The sequence below is a fragment of the Plasmodium vivax genome, chromosome 9 (assembly GCF_000002415.2).
Source record: "Plasmodium vivax chromosome 9, whole genome shotgun sequence".
Lineage (NCBI taxonomy): Eukaryota > Apicomplexa > Aconoidasida > Haemosporida > Plasmodiidae > Plasmodium > Plasmodium vivax.
The window spans coordinates 1,132,917-1,152,713 of record NC_009914.1 but is presented as its reverse complement, the minus strand read 5'-3'; the positions used below and the strand labels follow the sequence as shown (position 1 = coordinate 1,152,713).

The 19,797-nt window shown below is 49.3% G+C and overlaps 6 protein-coding genes across 6 annotated transcripts, besides 9 other annotated features; 5 read left to right on the top strand and 1 right to left on the bottom strand.

The window, feature by feature from the left end:
- Positions 1–542: 542 nt before the first annotated feature.
- Positions 543–608: a microsatellite.
- A 441-nt stretch (positions 609–1,049) lies between these two features.
- Positions 1,050–1,070: a microsatellite.
- Positions 1,071–2,075: 1,005 nt separating this feature from the next.
- Positions 2,076–2,100: a microsatellite.
- A 254-nt stretch (positions 2,101–2,354) lies between these two features.
- On the top strand, positions 2,355–4,340 carry PVX_092180 (hypothetical protein, conserved). Its single transcript, XM_001615379.1, has one exon. It carries the CDS (start codon positions 3,005–3,007, stop codon positions 3,779–3,781), a length of 777 nt encoding a protein of 258 aa, XP_001615429.1. The 5' UTR covers positions 2,355–3,004; the 3' UTR covers positions 3,782–4,340.
- Positions 3,917–3,959: a microsatellite.
- Positions 4,341–5,206: 866 nt separating the features above from the next.
- On the top strand, positions 5,207–9,881 carry PVX_092175 (hypothetical protein, conserved; the record flags this gene model as incomplete). The annotated part of the gene is made up of 2 exons (XM_001615378.1): positions 5,207–7,712; positions 7,855–9,881. 2 exons carry the CDS (start codon positions 5,207–5,209, stop codon positions 9,879–9,881), a joined length of 4,533 nt encoding a protein of 1,510 aa, XP_001615428.1.
- Positions 9,633–9,718: a microsatellite.
- A 140-nt stretch (positions 9,882–10,021) lies between the features above and the next one.
- On the top strand, positions 10,022–11,572 carry PVX_092170 (hypothetical protein, conserved; the record flags this gene model as incomplete). Its single annotated transcript, XM_001615377.1, has 1 exon — positions 10,022–11,572. One exon carries the CDS (start codon positions 10,022–10,024, stop codon positions 11,570–11,572), a length of 1,551 nt encoding a protein of 516 aa, XP_001615427.1.
- Positions 10,816–10,842: a microsatellite.
- A 223-nt stretch (positions 11,573–11,795) lies between the features above and the next one.
- Positions 11,796–13,917, bottom strand: PVX_092165 (hypothetical protein, conserved; the record flags this gene model as incomplete). Its single annotated transcript, XM_001615376.1, has 5 exons — positions 11,796–11,999; positions 12,304–12,435; positions 13,131–13,262; positions 13,437–13,584; positions 13,691–13,917. 5 exons carry the CDS (start codon positions 13,915–13,917, stop codon positions 11,796–11,798), a joined length of 843 nt encoding a protein of 280 aa, XP_001615426.1.
- Positions 12,997–13,033: a microsatellite.
- Positions 13,918–14,451: 534 nt separating the features above from the next.
- On the top strand, positions 14,452–17,328 carry PVX_092160 (hypothetical protein, conserved; the record flags this gene model as incomplete). Its single annotated transcript, XM_001615375.1, has 1 exon — positions 14,452–17,328. The coding sequence occupies exon 1, from the start codon at positions 15,046–15,048 to the stop codon at positions 17,326–17,328; it is 2,283 nt and encodes a 760-aa protein (XP_001615425.1). The 5' UTR covers positions 14,452–15,045.
- Positions 16,011–16,035: a microsatellite.
- Positions 16,446–16,493: a microsatellite.
- A 1,336-nt stretch (positions 17,329–18,664) lies between the features above and the next one.
- On the top strand, positions 18,665–19,790 carry PVX_092155 (RNA binding protein, putative). Its single transcript, XM_001615374.1, has one exon. It carries the CDS (start codon positions 18,979–18,981, stop codon positions 19,447–19,449), a length of 471 nt encoding a protein of 156 aa, XP_001615424.1. The 5' UTR covers positions 18,665–18,978; the 3' UTR covers positions 19,450–19,790.
- Positions 19,791–19,797: the final 7 nt, after the last annotated feature.

Genomic DNA, 19,797 nt, shown 5'->3' with positions numbered 1-19,797 from the left:
TTATTATTACACATTTAATAATATAAAGAGGACACCTTTGCGTGGGATAAAAAAAAGTGAACCTTTTTTAAGTAAACCCCAAGGGGTGAATGGCGCTTCCGACGTTGCAGGCATGGGTAAGCGGTACGGATAAGCGGTACTCGCGGGGACGTACGCACTTACGTGTGTAGATATGCCGCGGGATCCGCACCTATGTAAACGTCCAATCATGCATTCGTTTTCCTAGTCATTCACGTAAATATGCAGGCGAGGGGGCACCTCACATGGGTTAACGTCACGCTAACCATCAAACTGATGGGCTTAAGACGCAAGAACGGCAATCCGCCTTAGTTCCCTTCGTACCCCCTCCACAGACCATTCTGCTCGAGTATATGCCCTACCATCACATATGACTCGTTTGGGTGGAAATGTGCCAAGGTGGCTTCCCTACCTTTGATGATTCCTCACCAAATTATAGCGTAAAAATGTGAACATTTTAACAAAATGAAAGGAGAAAGGGTAACAAAAAAAAAAAAATAAAATAAATAAATAAAAAAGCGAAGAAGTGGAGAAGCATTTCTCAGTGGAAAAAATAAAATAGGAACATCTACCAAAATGAATGGCGCATAAAACGGAACATTAAAATGGCATTCGTGTAATCATACGAATCACAAGCGCTTCCATAACATGGGTGGGTAATTTTCCTTTCATGTGCTCCTCTATATACACCTACATGTGCGTCACAAAATGAGCTTATTTTTTTTTAATGTACTCCTTCGCATGTATTTTCCTCTCTCGAGCTTCACCAAAAGGTGATTGCACTAAATGGCGCAACGGGAAAATTGAAATAACGGGAAAATTGAAATAATGGGAAATTTGAAATAATGGGAAAATGGCCATGTGCATTACACGGCTGCGTTGAGCTCATAACATTTTCACTTTCTACGGACAGCAAATGGAAGGATGAGAAAAAACTGCTTTGGGGAAATGGCCCCATGTGTTCGACGCAGAAGGATGCACCAAAGACGGGAAAAAAAAAAAGAAGAAGATATTTTATAAGAGTACGTTGGAATGCTGCAAATGGTTCTCCTAGCCCCCGTTTTGCGCCTCGCATGCGCACCACATTTGCGTACACATTTGGTGCGAAGTGCGTCTAGCGATATCTTTTTTAAAGACCCCCTCATAAAATTTTGGGAAACTTGGATCGGGCGCGCTCCTATGGAGATACTTCATAACGTCTCACTTTATTTTATTTAATTTTATTTAATTTAATGTAGCTTAATTTGGCTTAATTTTGTTCAATTTAATTTTTTTTTTTATGCTTAACCATTTGGAGCGCTCGAAGTAAATGCCCCGGGTCGCCACTTCAAACGATCGCTAAATGCACATCCGCGTGAAGCACCTTGCGCGCATGTGCTCGACCTTTCGGTGCTGATATGAAGTTCACGTATTCGCTTTTGCGCCTTCCGCGCCCCGCTTGCCTGTGACTACCTCACCTTTCTGCACGATTAACGCTGCTTTTGAGCATGCAAAAATAGTTAGGCGCAGGTGCCGCAACATGGCGAAGAAGCACATTTTGTAGGAACCGAAATGGGAGCACTTCCTAACAATACGAAGTCGCTTCGCGCGCAGACCTTTTAACCGCTCTACTCCTTTCAAAAAAAGGGCCCCTTAAAATTGGGAGCACTACGTAGGAAGTGCATTTTCCAGCGTTTTCAAAATATTTGGAAAGGCTTCTTTGCCAAACCACAATCTGTGCAGACCTCTCATTTGCAAAACAAAGCAAACAAATTGTGGAAATTAAAGCGTAAAATGGGGTTCCCCTCTTGGCCATTTCAGTAGAAATTGGGACACAAAAATGGGAGCAGCCATCCCGTTTTATATATACACCTTTTTGCACGAGTACGCACATTTTGCAAAAAGCGCCTGAACGGTGCATGTAACTAAAAGTAGCCACCGCCCACTGTAAAATAAGACCATAAGTTCAAGAAAAAAAGAAAGCCTCACCTGCATATGCACGCTTTTTCGCACTGAAGAGGAATACCAATGTGTGTTAAAAATGTGTAGATTTGTTCAGTTTAGCATCTTCCACTTTACAAGCCGATATTTCTACATGTCCAAATGTGCCATTGCCAGCGTGGGTGAAGAAAAAAAAAAAAAAAAATAGCCACGTTCTAAAAGCTACCTATGTGTGCACAGCGATTTTTTTTTTTTTTTTTTTTTTTTAATGCCAAATTTACCTTACCCGTTCATACAATTTTTGTAAAAATGCTCCACGTGTGTGCGAATTAGTTGCGTCCTTTTAAAAAATTGTGCGTGTGAGCAGTTTGTTAAGAGAAAATAACTGCCTTTATAATTTCATGACGCTTTTGCATGTCAGTAGGAATATGAAACATACTTCAACTTCTTGGACCATTTTGTGGAAAAACGTTTAATTTGTACCCCTTTGTGATGTTAATATGAATTGCGACTTTTGTTTCGAGGTGTAGATTTTCAGGGCTAGCGGTGTGTAAATTTGTTTGCCGGAAGAGTTCGTCGCACTGCAGTGTGATGTGCTGACTGTGCTGTGCTGTGCTGGCTCTACTGTGCTGGCTCTACTGTGCTGCTTTTTTCGTGACACACCAGCCATGTTGTACGCGCCTTGTTTTTTCTTTTTTTAAAAAAAAAGGTCTCCACAGCTTTCCGCGCGCTTTGTTTCTGTCCAACTGTTTTTTCCGAAGAGCTTCGCGCGTGGATACACGTATACACGTATACACACAAGCGTACAAACGCACGTGCACGCCGACTCGTTCCGCACCAAATTGTATCTTGAGAAGGTCATTCAGGACAACGTACGCTGTTTTGCATTCCTTGGCCGTTCTCGCGATTTTTTTTTTAGTGTAAGTGGCGCGGGGAGTTACTCCTTCGTAGGGCTTCCTGCACTTGTCTTAGCATTCATTTGGCGCTATTCCGCTTCGCGACACTTTTTCGCCTCTCGCTGCTTCCCCGCGAAGAGCACAACCTAGCGATCGACTCGGCAACCAAAATGGACGGGGCGTACGGAATGAGAACCGTCTTGAATTCCTCCCGACTTGAGGAGGAGCCAAAATACACCCTGAACCCAGCGGACCTCCCGCACAGCAGCATGAACGCAAACAACATGATGAACGGAGCCGTGCTGACCAATGGCTACCACACCAGTGACTACGTAATTAACAGAGAGAGCTACCCACCTGACATGATGCCTCAATTTAAAATAGACCAGGGCGGAAGCGCATACAACAATACAATGCCAATGAACAGCATCATACATACAGACCCAAATGAGTCTATAAACATGCAAGGAATGAAGACGTGTCTGGAAACGACCACCGGATTTGATAGTTACAGAAACTTAATGAATTATAACAACACACAAAATACAATTCAAGCTAGCCAAGTACCATTCCATTTGGACGATTATAATTCTGGGGCAGACCTGATGTACATGAGTCATCCACACACAGGTGATAACTTCTCCCCTGATTACCTGAACAACTTGCGATCGACAGAAACGGACCCCATGACGTATGGGAACAACTTTAACATCCCCAATGGGCAGTTCAACAGCATGTTGGGGGAAAATAACAATTATAATAGCTTGCCTTACTCTATGCCCATTTTTGAAAATATGAATAACCCTCAGATGTACATGCAGCAGATGAATTCCAAGCAGGCCCTCTCTGGACCCACGCAGAAGATGGACCATACTTGCAGCATTAGGAAGATGCCTGCCGTTAGCAAGAGGAAGATTAAGCCGAAGAAGTTCTTCCCCTGTTGTTAGGGTGCGTCCCTTTAAGTGTCCACATGGGGAGTAGCGGCCGATGAAGTGCCGGTTCCGTTTGCCTTCCCACGTAACACCGCTGGGTTTGGTCACTGCCATTTGGGTTTTTCCCTCCCCCGTTTTACTTAATCCAAATTTGCGTTTCATTTTTGTACTAACGTGGTGAACTACGTCGATACGCGGTGTGCACGACCCGTTTTGTGAATCCCTTTCTTTCTTTGTTTAAGCGTCCACCCCTCCTGCAGAAGTATGTCTAGGCTATCTGCAAGCCGCACCTGTTATGTGCTCGCCCACCCTGCTAGCTACGTAAAAATAGCTACACCGATTTGTGAAAATTATTTGGCTTTTTTTTTTGTCGTGCGGCAGACCACTGTGGAGATGCAAATGGCTGGGCAGTTCGCTCTTCATCGATTCTGCTATTCACCGCGTTGTGTTTTCGCCTTTTTAATTTTTTTTCTTTTTTTTGTCGCCTCTTCATTGTCGCCTTTTTTTATTCCACTCCGTCGCCGCGTCGTCCCAACATGTCCGATTGCCGTTTGTAAAAGTGGGTAGTTACGCCTTCACCTCTGCTCTGCAGCGGGTTTTGCAAAAGGGCTCTGAGGTCCACGGGGCGGGGTTCCGTGGGGGGAGGCACTCAAAATGGGGGCGACCCGGCTATTTTGCTAAGAAGCAATTAGCTAAGAAGCAATTAGCTAAGAAGCAATTAGCTAAGCGGCGAGTTGGTCCACTCGCGACACTTCTGCACGCAACTGCCTCTTCACCAAAACGGCGCCCAAAAGGGGGATTCCCCCAGCGCGCGATAAACTCTTCGGAGGCGGCACAAAACGGACCCGTTTTGAAGCCCGTTGTTCTGGCTTCCCGTATAGCACGGCACTTTGATTCTCTCCAAAAAAAAAAAAAAAAAAAAGCCACATCGCTTCATTTTGTGGTTTGCCTGTCCCTTTTTACTTCACAAAGGGTCACTAATCGCAGCGAACAGGACGAAGCGCAGTTGTTACCGTTTCGTTTCGCCCATTTGCGGTTCGCCTTAATGTGCGGTTCTGCTTTCTCCCCGTTTGGAACCCCATTCAGGTGGGTAAGTAGAGTGAATTTGCTTTTCCAAGCTGTTGGCCCGCTGCAGCAATGTGTGTGGGGGGTAAGACCCATGGGTGTACTGGCTGCTGCTTTAGCGTGCAGGCACTGCGCCGCTCTCCAAGGGGGGCAAAACGGGGCACCGCGCCAGTGCATTTGCGCGTACCATTTAGGTGTAGATGCGGCGAGGAAGTCCCGGGGAGGCCTATCCGCTGCGCCCCAGTGTGCCAACCCATATGTTGCAAAAATTGAGAGGGCGCCCCAGAAAGAGTGACAAACAGTGCTACGCGGCGCAACCCGCTTCTAAACGGCGCAACCCGCTTCTACACTGCGCAACCTGCTGCGAGACGAACGATGAAACACCTCGCGACGACGCACGTAGGCGCCGCGAACAAGCTCCGTTCCTTCGCCGCGGACCGCCTGTTCGTTGCCATTTCGACGAACTACTGCAGCAGCATCTTCGACTTGATAGCCAAGAAAAAGGAGCAGTCGGAGAAGAGGCCTAAAAAGGGGAGTTGCCTGCAAAATGGGAAAGCCAGTGGGGATGATGACCCCCCCCAGGGGGATGTCACCAAATGGAGGACACACCCAAACGGGGTGAATATACGCATCAGCAGAGCAGCAAAAGGAGAAAAACTTCTACAGGAAGGAACTCCAGTGACGGGGGAAGCATCCTCCATATTGGATAGCCACGAAAAATGGGAAAAAGGAACACTTAAGGAGCTTCCCAATCTGGAGGACATCCCCATGGGAGAGGAACCCCTGCACAACAATAAGGGGTACCTGCTGAAGTACATAAGGCAGTTGCAACCAAATGACAGCATCAAGAGGTATAGACTTGCAACAAAATACGTGGTGAAAAATGTGAGCAGATTTCACGAAAATGAATTGCTCTTCATATTAAAAATATTTGCAAAGAGAAAATACAAAAACTTACCCCTCCTGCAGTGTACCAGTGAGTATTTCTACTGGCAATGCAAAATGAATAAAGGGTCCCAGAGGAGCATCTCCCACTACCTTCATTTATGTGGCCTACTAAATTATGTGCCAACGAGGGAGTACATAAAAACGTATATAACCCTGTTTAACTACTGTAAGGGGGAAGAGCGAAAGGATAGTAGCTTCCTCTTCTTCAATCTAATCGAAGAGGAGATAAATGAACGCCACAAAGATTTGAAGCATATCATTTTGGTACTCTCCTTTTTACACAAAGGGAAAATAAAAAATGAAACATTCGATGTGTTGCTACACATGTGTTGCCACTACGCTTGTCATTTGTCCTTGAGGGACACCTTCCTCCTCCTGAGGGTTATCCTAACGGAGGAGAGCTGGAGGAACAATTCGGACTGCATAAAAGACCTGCACCGGAATGTAGAGAGGCACTTCGAAAAGATAACCCAGGGAGACTTTACCAGTTATGTGAAGATGCTTCTGCATAATCATGTCCCCTTAGAACAAACCTTTTTCCTTTTCATTAGGAAATTCATGCACAAGCATGGGGAGGGGTTATCCCCAAGTGCTGTTCTTTCCATCTTGAAGCTCCTAAAAAGGGAAAAATTTAAAGAGACAACCATTTTGAAGGAAGCGCTGCATGTCATTCGAAGCAACTTCTTCCACTACACGTATGCGGATGTGGTGTACGTCGTTAAGATGCTCACCCTTTTAAACCACTTCGAGGAGTCTTTTTTTTCTTTCCTCTTGGAGAAGTTTGTGCCATTTGGGGGTGCTCTACCGATTGGCGGTTTAGTTCCGACGTGTGGGGGCAGGCCCTCCACTTGCAAAGCGGTACACACAGGTGATGATGGGGAGCGGCCTTCCCGTGGGCAACCCCACTGGAGCGCAGTTGGACGGGCGCACCTCCAAAAGGTGGAAGAGCGGGATGAGTGGGATGAGCGGGATGAGCGGCACCTCCTGGTCAGCCCCGTCCACCGCTTTGCCCAAGTACCACAGAAGAAGGGACCCATCCATGAACTGTCCCACCTACCTCTCCATTTGCACGAACAGAGGGTCAGGATGAAGCTAGAAGTTTGCAACATAGTTGGAGGGGAAGAACCCGTAGCAAGAGACACACAAATGGGGGAAGTCCCCTTCGGTGTGCAGTACCTGGAGATGTACCTCAGCCTGTTTGTCTACCTGGGGACCTGCGGGCAGAGGGCCTCCGACGCGCTGCTCCGCTTGTCCCAGCTGATTCGCCAGTGTCTGATTAAGGGCGGGGGGAGCGGCGATGGTAGCAGCGGTAGCGATGGAAGCGGTAGCGCCAATGCTACTCAGCAGGCCAACCGATTTCATATCAATCTGCTTAAGCGCGGCGAGCCCCGGTTCGTGTGCCTCCACGACGCCATTAAGGAAGTTAAGAAGGGGGCCAACTTTGCACTTTTTCCCCTTGACCGAAGAACCCCCGTCAAGCAGAGTGCAGGGCAAAGTTGCTCCCCCCCCCAGCACAAGCCCCAAAAAAAGAGCAAAGCAGATGTACGCCAACACAGTTCTGCGCACCACCCTGCCGCTACCCCCACTGGGGGGAACAAATCCTGTCTGAGATTCTCCTACAAGGAGAGTGAAAAAATAAACTTAGAAAGTTTAAAAAAAAAAAAAAAAAAAAAAACTATACATGGAGGAGACAGAAGCCAGGACAAAAAGGACGTCTCCGATTGGAAGTACCTAAATGTAGAGATGTTTCGGAAGGCCAAACGGTTGCACCTTTCTGGGGATCAAAAGGGCGGTGGCCAGACGGGGGAAAGAGGTTGCTATGAGACGACAGGACGAGGGAAAAGGGACTCCGCCGTGGCGAAATATTTTGGAGACGTTCACCCTGCTGCTATTCGCCTTCACAACCGCAGGCTTTTCCGGAGGCACTTCGACGGTAGGTGTGGCCGCAGTTGGGGGGTCCCCCAGCGGGATTGGCTCGCCTGATGCGCTCCCCCGTTTTGCCGATCATTTTGCCGATCATTTTTCCCATCATTTTGCCTCTTAATTTCCCCCATTTTGCTTCCCCCCCCCCGTAGAGCTGCACCCAAGCGAGCGGTACACCGAGAAGGCCCCGCCTAAGGTGCGCCCGAAGAGCGGCCCGAAGAGCGGCCGGGACCTGCGCCTGACAAGGTACAAACAAATAAGAAACCTGCGCAATGTGTGTTTGAGGAGGTACGCCCAGTTGTTCAGAGGGGCGTCGGACGAGGCACTGGAGGGAGTAGAGTGGGGGAGCAAAACGGGGGCAGCCTCAGGGGAGGACGGCACGTGTTCACCCGGAAAGGCATATGAGCAGACGTACGAACTGCCACACGAAGAGCTATGCGAACTGCCGTATGAACCCCCCCTCGACATGCTGGCCGACGGCAAGCTTATCCACGTGGACGACGCCCTGCTCGTGGATTACACCCGGTGCGAAAATAAAGGGAAGGTGGCCCTGCGCAAGCACAGCCGCTTGGTGCGGAAGAGCAACCAGCTGACCCGTAAGGAGTACGCCAAGAGTGGTGACCCCGTAGAGGAGCAAAACTGGGGAGAAGACAACCCCTCTGGGGAGTTAGTCAAATGGCTGTACAGATATAAAAACTGTTTAAGTCTCTTCCCGGATGGGAGGAAGAGCGAAATTCACCTCCTCGATGGGGACATAAAGCAGCTGGGGGAGTGCATGCAGAAGTGGTACCAGCAGAGCGTAACCAAAAAGGAAAGAATTACAGAGAAGGAGAGGGGAAAGGGAAAAGCCCAAATAAGTTTAAAGCACATGGCTCTGATGACCAACGTGTGTAGCAGTCTGTACCACTTTGATGAAGCCCTCATTGATGTGATTCTCTCCCAAGTGACGAAAGTGCTCCGTTGGTTCTACACAAGGCAAAAATGGGAAGAAAAAAAAAGAATGGAATCCCAAGAGTTGCAAAGATGTCCCTCCGTGAGAGAGACCTACCAGTGTATGTGCCGCTTTACAAACGTGTGGAAATTCATAACAGTCTGTTTGCAAATCAATCGCTTCGTGCAGAACGTCCTGTCGTTGGACCACCGGCACGGAACAGTCACCAAGCTGGTGCATCTGTATGGGAATCCCTATACCCTGCTTAACTTAAATCACCTCACATGTGTAATGAACCAGGTGGAGGGGCTGTCACAACAAGTGGAGAGACCCTCCCTAATGAAAAGGTTCCTCCTGCAGTACCTAGACATTTCAGCCGTTACTAATATGTATTTCTTTTTTTGCAAAAATTTATTCATTCTGGTGATGAGCGGTTGGGGCAATTTGATGGAGGACGACTTGCAGCTTCTTCTCACCTTCACCTACTCGATGCTGACCCTCCAGAGGGACTACGCCCGACAGTGGATTGCCCATTCGGATGGTTTGGGTCCCTCGCCGTTCGGGGGAATGGCTCGTCGGGGAAGCATCGAAGATACGACGTTTCTGCGGTGTGTAAATTTTTTCGTCGTGTTCGTTTGTGCGGCGTATCCCGGGTGGGGGGGGAAAACGAGGGGGGCATCCCCGCGGTTGGGAGAGGGCGACTGGAGCGTCGGTCGGAGTGAACGCGTCGGCCAGAGTGAACGAAGCTGCGAGGCAGTTCGAGGCGACGTCCCCCCCGAAGCTGCGCACCGCGTTGACATGCTCGCCATTTTGGCCCTCTCACTTAGGTATGTAAAGTTGTTCATCCGCGCGAGGGACTTCCCCCCCCCGGTTAGAGGCAAACGTGAGGACCCCACGCGGATGCACCTGGGAAGGCAAACGGGCATGAGCACACACACGAAGGCGCGCACCAACGCGCAGGGTCAACTGCTCCCCGCGCTGCAATTTTACTACCTGCTCAGAAGGACCGTTCGGAAGAGAAACCCGACGGAGATAAACGAGCTGACGTTCCCCGAAGTTTTCCCCGCCTTCATCACTAAATGGCTAAACCAGGAGGGGGTAAAAGAAATGCCCATGCGCGAGCTCTTCCCCGTCGGCCGCCTGCAGCGTTGGTCAGTGGAACGCTCCCCGCTGAGCGACTCCTCCACGCCTAGCTCCCACGTCGATACAACGCTCTGCCAACATTTCTTCAATTTTTTTTTCGTTTAACGAGCGCGCTTAGAGGAGAGGCGTCCTTCCGCAGCGGTGTGTTTGGCGGTGCCGCGGTATATACCCGCTTCAGGGGAGTAGCACCCTTTTTAGCCTCCTCCCCCTCAGAGTAACACCGCTTCTCGCCGCCTCCCCCACCAATGAAATGCTTCCTGTGCGACAGCGAGGTCCTCCCCACGCTGAACACATTCATCGTGCTAGACACAGTCATTCAAATGTTAAAAGGGAGTGAAGGGGGGAGGAGCAAAGCGAAAGGAGGGGAGAAGAAAAAAAAAAAGGCGCTCTACTTAACAAACAGAATTTTGATGGAGGCGTTCCCCCCGAATTTTAACTTCATTTTGGAATTCCTAAACGGGCAGGTGAATCCCCACCCCGGGGGGGAGGCCACACAGGAGGGAGAGCTGTGCGAAGTGGGTGAAGCGGCACAACCAGATGAGCCAGATGAACCAGATGAACCAGATGAACCAGATGAACCCCATCAAGGGAGGAACTCCTTCCAGCAGAACACCCACTGGAGCATCCACACAGTAAAGGACGTTAGAAGGGGAACCGTCGAGAGGGTAACCCAGTTTGAACCCCCAATGAAGGAACATCTCAGCTTGGACAGATTTAAAGAGGTGCTAAAAGACATACACGTAAAGTACATCGAACAGGGGGGTGACTGCGGTTGCGGCGACGGCGAAGTCTCCGAGGAGAGGAGCCTCACCGAAGCTCTTTACCACCTGAATGAGCAAAACGAATACTACTGGGTGATCGTCAACTTGGCCTTCCTCTTCGTGAAAGATAAAAAAAAAATAAACTTATACGCTGAGAATCTGTCCCTACATTATGCGGATGGGAAGACGAAGCAGACATGTGCAGACAGCCTCAAGAACACGAAGGAGATCCTCTTCTCCCCTCGGAGCAAAAATCAATTTGGGAGGATGCTCATGGAGAGGGAGCTCTATGACGTCCCCTTCTTTAAGAACATCCTGAGTCTTCACTTCTGCTACTCCTTTTTGGTGAATTTTGAAGAACACGTAAACTACCATCGGGGGGCATATAAGAGTGTACAGCGTGGTGCCGGTAGGGCCCGCTTCGATGATAAAGGAGGGGGTCAACTCACCGGGGGGGGAAGAAGCACATACCGAGCTGAGCGAGCTGATCGAGCCGACCGAAATGACCGCCCTTCCCGCGCGTGTGACGGGGCCCACGATCGCAACGATGAACCAACGGGCGGATCGCCCACACGTGACCAACCCGTTGACTCCACGAGGACGAATCGAAACCCTTTGGAAGGCCATTCCGTGGGGAGGAAGCGAAAAGTGGGGGAGATCGAAAAGGGGGACTGTAGAAGCTATGCAGACTATGGGGGCCACTCCAGTGTGTCCCTTCGCGACGGGGAGGGAAGCACAACTGATGCGCCTGCGAGTGATGGGTCAGACGGGGAGAGGCACGCCCACGCGGGGCACCTGCGTAATTTATCCGACGTATCCGGCGTGCTTAAGGACCCCCCCCGACGCGAACACAGGCCCACGATCGGCAGCACACATGCTGAGGATCTGCTCACCCCGAGGAAGAGGAAGAAAAAAAAAGGAAACAAAAAAAAACACCTGTGCACCTTTGACGTAGCCCCCAAATCGGATTTGTATAAAAAAATTTACCTCAACATGATGTCCTTGTACTGCGATTGCATCTGTTTAATCTCCTGACGTTTCCACCCGGGTGCGTTTTAAATTGCTGGTGTGGGTCTCCCTCCCTCTCCCCGTGGGTAACACATAGGCATACACAGTTGTTCGTAAAAGGGGTACCCCATGTTTGTGTGTGGGGAGGAAGCCTTTACGATGTCCCCTTTTTTTCGCAGCCACCTTGGAGACACCTGCGAAGGGGGGTGAACCATCCCAAGTGCTTCTTCCCATCCTGGGGAAGGCGATCCTATTTTTTTTTTTTCTTCGCTGCGTTTTTCCTCATTTTCCTGCGTCTCCTCTCTTCGTAGTCCTTAATCTTACTCCGGGCTACGTCCTGCAAAAATAGGATGTACTCGCTGTGCTTCTTCAAATGCTCCCGCTCGTCGATCTCTCGGCGCATTTTCTCCTTTTCTTCTTCCTCCCGCTGTTTGTTCACTTGGTCGTAGGTGGCCTGCACGGAGGTCGAAGGGGGGTGCACCAAGTGGGGCACTCCTCAGTGGGGCACTCCTCAGTGGGGTACTCCTCAGTGGGGTACTCCTCAGTGGGGTACTCCTCAGTGGGGTACTCCTCAGTGGGGTACTCCTTAGTGGGGGGTTTATTTATTTTTTTTATTTTTTTTTTTCTTAATCTGCAGTGTAATCCCCTTCGACCAGACCGCCCTCACATGGGTGCCTATCTGGGTCTACTGCCCTGCGTTCACGTTACAACGACCACAAGGGTGGGGCCACCCTTCCGACGCGACGCCGCGGACGTACAATTTGTTCCCGCTTCAGCTGAATTGCCCTAAGGGAGTCTTTAAATTCGTTTTTTATTTTTTCCAGCCTCTGCATCCTTTTGCGTCTCTCCTTTTGGTAATACTCGACGAGTTCGTCGTGCACGTTTTGCAGCTTCGAGAGGGGGGGGAGAGAGGAGGGGTGCGCGGCGGTGGTTAGCTCTACCACGGTGGGTTATACCGCGGTGTGCTTTGCTGCGCTGTGTTTCTCCACGGCCGCTCTGCTGCGGTGTGTTTCTCCGTGGCCGCTCTCCTGCGGATTGCGCCGCACGTGCGCCTCGCGTGCCCCCCCCCGCCCAGGGACGCCCTTACGCTGTCGTTCCTCTTATTCAAGAAGCCTTTTATATATTCGTTAATACTGCCATACGATTTGAGGTCCCTCTCCATCGCTTCCTTAGACTCCCTAGTCGAGTGCTGTTTGAAATTCATATTCATCTCATAGCTGGAGACATTCGCCTGCACATACTCCTTCTTGTACATGTAATAAAGCATCGACTTTACAAAGAATATTTTTTTCCTCCTCTCTGTCTCTTCAATTTTTTCTTTGATCATTTTTCTTTTCCTGTCCGTCGTTTCGATTTGCTCTTTTATTTGCTCCTTCAGGATGTGCACGATTTGCTTCTTGTGGTACACGTTTTGCCTCAGCTGGGGGGGGAGCGGTGAGGCGGCAAGTAGGAAGCGGGAAGCGCTAATCGGTACGGCGGCACAGACGCTTGGGGTGATATGAACAGGCCGCCCCTCCTGAGCGGCACTCCACAGATTCACTCCGCAGATTCACCCCCCTGTGCGCTCCTCCTCCCTCTTCCTCACGTTCAGCAGCAGGTTCTGCTCCTCCTTGAAGGCGTCCAGCTCCTTCACCACGGAGGCGAAGTTCAGCCTCTTCATCTTGAGGAATATATTCAGCAGCAGCGAGCCATCTTCGATTATTTTGTTTCGGTTGTCCTGTTGGGGGTGCAGGTGTGAACAAAAGGGGAAGGGGAAATCACTCACCCAGTTGGTTCCGCTTGACCCACGGTGTTTTATAATTTTATATATTATCATTTTTTTTTTTTTTTTTTTTTTTTTTTTTATTTTTTTTTTTTCTTTTTTCCTCTTTTTGGCAGCCCCCCGCCTAACCTTCAAGTTCCTATCGGCGGGAGAATTCTGGCACAGAATTTCGTTCGTCTCGCTGAGGGCGTTGATGTACTCCTCGATTTTTGTCTTTACGGCGTCGTAGTCGCTTTCGTTTTCGCACAGCTCGATTCCTTCCTGCAGGGTTTGGAAGCTGCGCGGGGGGTTAAGCGGTTGGCGGTAAAGCGGTTGATGATTTCTCTGTTTCGCTGTTTCGCGCCCCCTTTGAACGCTTCTCCCCTCTCCACCTCTCCACTCACACTTTCTTCCGGCTGCTCTCCGTGGACAGGTGGCCAATATCGTTGGTGATGTACACATGCAAAATGTTCGTTTTCTTTTGCAGCAGCTCCCTCAGCACATGCAGGACGAATTTTATTTTCCTTAGTCCTTCCGCGCACAGGGTATTCAGGATGATCCTGTTAATGTTGTTCACTTCGATTGGCGCGTTCTTCTCCGGCTCCTGTGAGCCGCTCGCGGGCACTTCCATCTTGGGGTGCGCGCTGGTTAAGCAGTTAAGCGGTGGTCAAGCGGCGGTTAGGCGGTCAACCGGTTGCCACGCAATGGCTACGTGAAGACCGCGCGGCGTATGCCCAACTCACCGTTGGACCGCAAACCCCGCCCCCGAGCGTGTACCCAAAACGTGCGCGCGCAGTGCCGGCCTAGGCATCCGCACCCCCCCGTGTGCACAACAGGTTTCTGCATACGCGCGCGCACTCACAACTGCAGTGGCGTGGTTTTTATTTTATCTGCTCATTTTACGTTCATTTTATGGTAATTTTATGTTCATTTTATTTTTATATTTTATTATTTTTTTTCTCAACTTTTCGCGTCGCGGAAAATTACCGAACTGTGAAGCGCCAGTTGGCGGCCCCCAATCGACAAGTCCGCATACATGCGCATACGCGATAGCGGCGCGACGCGGCGGAACGAAAAAAACGGAGGAAGGAATTGCTAACCGCTCACGAACAGTGACCATTGGGCCACTTTAGCCAAGTGAACCACTTTTCTTTTTTTTTTTTTTGCGCAACGGAGAAGTGAGAAGGAAAGAGTCACACAGAGGGAGAAAAAAAAAAAAAAATATATCGCTTCACTCGGGAGAAGGAAAAAAGCAGTCGCTCTCCGCGCAGTGTCTTCAGCTGAAAAAAAAACAAACGGAAATAAACGGAAGCAAAGATAAAACAAACGAATACGAATACGAATACGAATCCAAACGCCAACGCACAGAGAAGCGCAAAAATGGGAGAGTGTGCGCAGCGGGCGGAAATCAACTCCACCGTGCGTGCGTAGCTGCATACGCGAGTAGCCATCACGCGAACGCACGCGTCTACACACGCGCCATTTTTCAGAAGGCCCAGCTGGGGGAAAGACCTCCCCGTTGACAGCGCGCTCCCCGCCGTTCGCCTCCCCCCACCAGTAAGAAATATCAATCGCTGCGTATCGTCAGCCGCTGCGAATTACCCGCCACTGCGGCGCACCAGCGGAAGGGGGCGGAGGACGCTTTGCTTCACCCGTTGTTTTAAAGAAGTCGTCGTGGGGAACCGCCCTTGGGGAGCCACTTGTGAGAGGCTGCCGACCGTATGCCTGCGCCACGTCCCCTCAACGGACGAGCTGAAAAATGATAAAATTCGCAGTGGGAATCATATGCTACTACATCGTGTACGGCTCATACCACGTTTACCAAAATGTAAGGACCCCCGTGTATGATCACTCAAGGGATGGGAAGGAAAGCGGAAAGGAGCAGGAGGGACCTCACGTGGGTGAGAAATATATCCATAGACCGTTCAGAAATTTTTTCAAACAAAAAGACAAAGTGGATTATCACCTGTACATGTCATGTGAAGAAGATATTGACCTGAACAGATACGTAAATGAGAAAGAAAAATATTTGAAGAAAAATAAAAATTTTATTAACGTGTATAATTTTAATAACGTTTCGTATGATTGGAGTTACAGTCATCCTGCAGGGGGGGGAGGAAACAAGTGGTGGAATGTCCTCTCGCCAAGGAAGTATCCTTCTGTTAAGCTGACCATCCCAAGGAAACTCATAAAGAAGAACAAAGAAATTTACCTGCACATAATTACCTACGTGAATGGAGAACTGTACAGGCACGGCTTCGTCACGAGCGCTCTCACGAGGGGGAAACGCGGGGGGAAGAAGTGGACGCGCAAGGAGAAGTACCTCTGGGAGCGCTTCCTAGACGAGGAGGAGGATGATGAAGAGGAGGAAGAAGAGGAGGAAGAGGAGGAGGAGGAAGATGACGAGGTAGACGAGGCGTATAACGGTCAATACGGCGGTCACTACACCGGTGAGTATAATGAGCAACACGCCGAACAGCACGCGGACGACGCGGAGGGACACAACGAAGCGGAAGAGGGGGACGACGACGACGATGATGAGGAGGAGGAGGAGAAGGAGGCCGAGGGGGAAAATGACGAGGAGACCCAAACAGGTGACGCTTCAAACGAGGGACAAAAAAAAAGCAGCGGCGTAGCAACCCATGAAGGCGTAAAGAAAAAAAATAAAAAAATGAAGGCAAAAAAAAGGCACGCGAAAAAAACGAAACAAAAAATTTTTTACATTCCAAAGAAGGTGAAGTTTGGACCAGTCATCGAACATAACGATATCAACGTAAATAAAATCGGCTTCTTTTCAAACATATTTTTGGATAAAGAAAATAGTGTGTACCTGTTGCCAACGTACTACAATGATCACCTGACTGCGGAAGATGAATATGAATTGCTTCAAATCGGAGGGGAGGGAGAGAAGGAAGACGTGGGGAAAAAAAAAAAAAAAAAAAACGCACAAGAAGATAATGAAATGTATTCGAAGGATAACCATACGCAGATGGGAAATGTAATTGAAATTGAATATTCGCCAATCAGCCTCCCCCAGTTCAATCTGTATAACATCATCATCTTTAATGTAAATTACGCGAAAGAAAAATATAAAATTGCCGCGTACGATTTGGATAGCTTGGTCATACACTTTTGTGGGAATATTTCTCTGTGCCTCATCATATGTCTCCTTTGCCTCATCCTTTTGCTAATCGATCTGGTGGCTCTCGTTTTTGATTTGACCAGCTGGAATCGGCTGAATGGGCTGTATTCCTTCTCGTCGGATGCCCTCCATTTCAAGTTCCTCTTCAGCATGTTCATATTTCTTTATCTGAAGAATAAAAGCAACTGCAAAATTTTGATGGTCTTTTGCGTGGCGAAGATGGCCGTCTGCCTTTGGAAGCTGCTGGACCGTTACGACATCGAGTTTATGGAGGTCCACCCGTACGTGTGCATTACGAGCAGCACCGGGGGGGGCGCAGGGAGTGCAGGAAGTGCAAGAAGCGGTGTAGGCGGCGGGAGCGGCAATGACAACCCAGGCAACGGCGGCGGCAGTGGCAGCGGCAGTGGCGGCGGCGCGGGGACGCACAAAAGGCAGTCGCGGAGTGAGGTGGAGGACCTCGAACGATATATAAAAATGAAGATGCCGAATGTGATGATCTGCACAGTAGTATCCACGTGTGCATACAATTTTATGTACACTCAGTACGACTCAGTATACGCCTTCATCATTCACTCCGTTGCTGTTTGCTCCTACATCTTTAACTTCCTCTTCATGTGCCCACAGATTGTCCGAAATTATCACACCAAAACGGTGGAGCGCGTGCCCCTGTTTTTTTTCTTCTTCCTTTTTTTATATGCGATCATGGATGACCTGTTTGCGCTCGTGCTGCGCATGCCCCTCGTGCACAAGTGGAACGCGCTGGGCGACGACCTCGTGTTTTTCATTTTTTTGCTGCAGTACTGCGTGTATAAGAAGGGGGACTCGCGGGTGGCTCCCGGCGAGGCGCCCGCCGCGCCCCCGGGCACCAAGGCGCAGCGCGAGTGCAAGAAGAGGAAGTGAAGTTAAGAAGTGATGTTAAGAAGTGGGTGAGGGAGTGATGTTAAGAAGTGGGTGAGGGAGTGATGTTAAGAAGTGGGTGAGGGAGTGAAGTTAAGAAGTGGGTGAGGAAGTGAAGTTAAGAAGTGGCTGAAGCAGCGGGCGAGTTAGACATTTCTGGGGAATGCCCCACCGAGGAGGAGTCTTCTCCCTCGTAGTACATAAAGCAGGCGAGCAAACTTGCAATGCCACAGATACCCCCTCGACGTGGCAACTTCCCCGCAACGGCGACATGGTGTGCAGGCTCTTTTCAAATTCGCCAAGGCAGCTCCCACGTTTATTTTAATTTTTTAGTCATAAGTATGCACCCCCCACGCGCACAGCTCATTCGTTTTACTTCACTTTATTTTGTGTATTTTTTATTTTATTTTGTTTATTTTTTTTACATCGTTTTCTTTATTTTTTTTATTTGATTTCCCCCTTTTGTTTTGTTCATTTTGAAAATTTTTATTAGCGCGCGCAGAATTGTCATCCAGCCGCGTCCCCCCCACGTGGACCGTTGGCATGGCCCAGTTTTGCCTTAACGTTGGCCTTTTTTTGTCCCATTTTTGCCCCATTTTTGCCCCATTTTTGCCCCATTTTTGCCCCATTTTTGCCCCATTTTTGCCCCATTTTTGTCCCATTTTTGCCCCATTTTTGTCCCATTTTTGCCCCATTTTTGTCCCAAATTTCCCCCCATTTTGTGCGTGCCGCTTGTGTGATTTCCCCTACGTGTGCGCGCCGTTTGTTTGTCTCTTCTGAAGGAACATTTTTAAGCAACTCTTTTTTATTTAGGAAAGAGGAAAGGTAAACTTTTTAAATTTAAAAAATACCATTTGTTGTCCTCCCCCGAGGGACTTCCCTTACGTGATGCGCTTGGGCAGTTTTAAAATGACTATATTCCAGCAATGTGGCTACTTTTTTTCGCTACCAAATCGCACTAGGGGCACATAGCCATATGGGCATGTACACCCTCAGGGAAGTGCCTTCTACATGTGGGCTGCCTCTTCGCAACTGTTGGTGACCCTCATTCGGGTGCCTTCGGCGGGCACGTAAAAGCAAACGGGGGGGTAAAATGAAAAAGTCGCTGTAGTACCGGTTGGGCTCAGGCTCACGGGGAAATGCCACGTATCGTAGCGGTGAGTGCATTTACAGAGGGCATTCTCATGGAGCGGTGTACCAGCTGGGTGTCCTCGTCCTATCGACATTCACATAAGAGTAGTATGCGGGATGGGGGAGAAGGTTCATTTATATTTTCCTCTCACGTGGTGCATTCAAGGGGTACCCTAAAATGTATTCCTGCTTGGGCGTATAAAAACAAACGAGGTGGTTACCACGCGAGGCTCTGAGAGGAAGAGAAATTCCCCTCTCCTTTGTTAAAAATAAAAAAATAGCAAAAAAGTGAAAGTAGAGAGGAGGCGGGAGAAAATTCCTGCAGCACTGACAGAGTTGTTATGCAAGTTGGTTGGCCCTTCGCTACTTCATCTACCGCTTCGCCATTTACCGCTTCGCCATTTACCGCTTCGCCATTTACCGCTTCGCCAATTACGCTTCCCTTTTTGCCGCTTCGCCATTTACGCTTCCCTTTTTGCCGCTTCGCCATTTACCGCTTCCCCCCGCACGGAGAAAGACGAAATGACTGATAACTGCCTATACGTTTACAACTTAACGAAAAACGTAAGCGCAGATCACCTGAAGGAAATTTTTACGAATTTTGGGAACTTGAAGGACATCCACATTTCGCTCGATGAGGAAAACGTAGGTGGGACCAACGGCGGGGGGAACTTCATATGCGCCAAAATAAAATTTGAAAACGAAATGGATGCGAGGGTCGCAAAGGAATATATGAATGGTGGCCAAATTGATGGGAAAACTGTTTCGATAAAATATGAACAGGGGGGGAAGAGCAAGGGGAAGCATAAACATACGAATGCAAAGCACAGTGTTAAGCGGGAGCATAAGGAGAGGGATGGCGGTGACAAGAGGAAGCGCCTCAGAGATGACCGGAGGTCCAGCTCGTCCCCTTCGCGCGCATCGGAGTACTCCAGCAGGAGGTCCTCCAGTTCGCGCGCGCGGCGGAAGAAAAAGAGTACCCGCAGAAGGTGAACCGGTTTGCTACGCGAGAGAGGGACGACACAAGTGATGATAGAGGTGGTGACAGAAGTGGCGTCAAACGTGATGACAAATGTAACGCTCGAACGTGTGACTGTGCGCATGCTTATACGAAGCCCTGTTTGAAGCACTTCCCGGGGAGCAACCCCCACCTGCTGAAGCGTCCCACGCGGTATGTCACCGAGCTGTTTACCAAAATGAAGAAAAGAAGACGTCACTTGTAAACACACCAGTTGTGATTGGTGGAGACAGCCGAGGGGCATTCACAAAACGGAGAAGGGACGTATCAAAATAAATTATCCAGAGCAGGGCGACCCCCCCAGGACAGCAATTTTAAGGCCA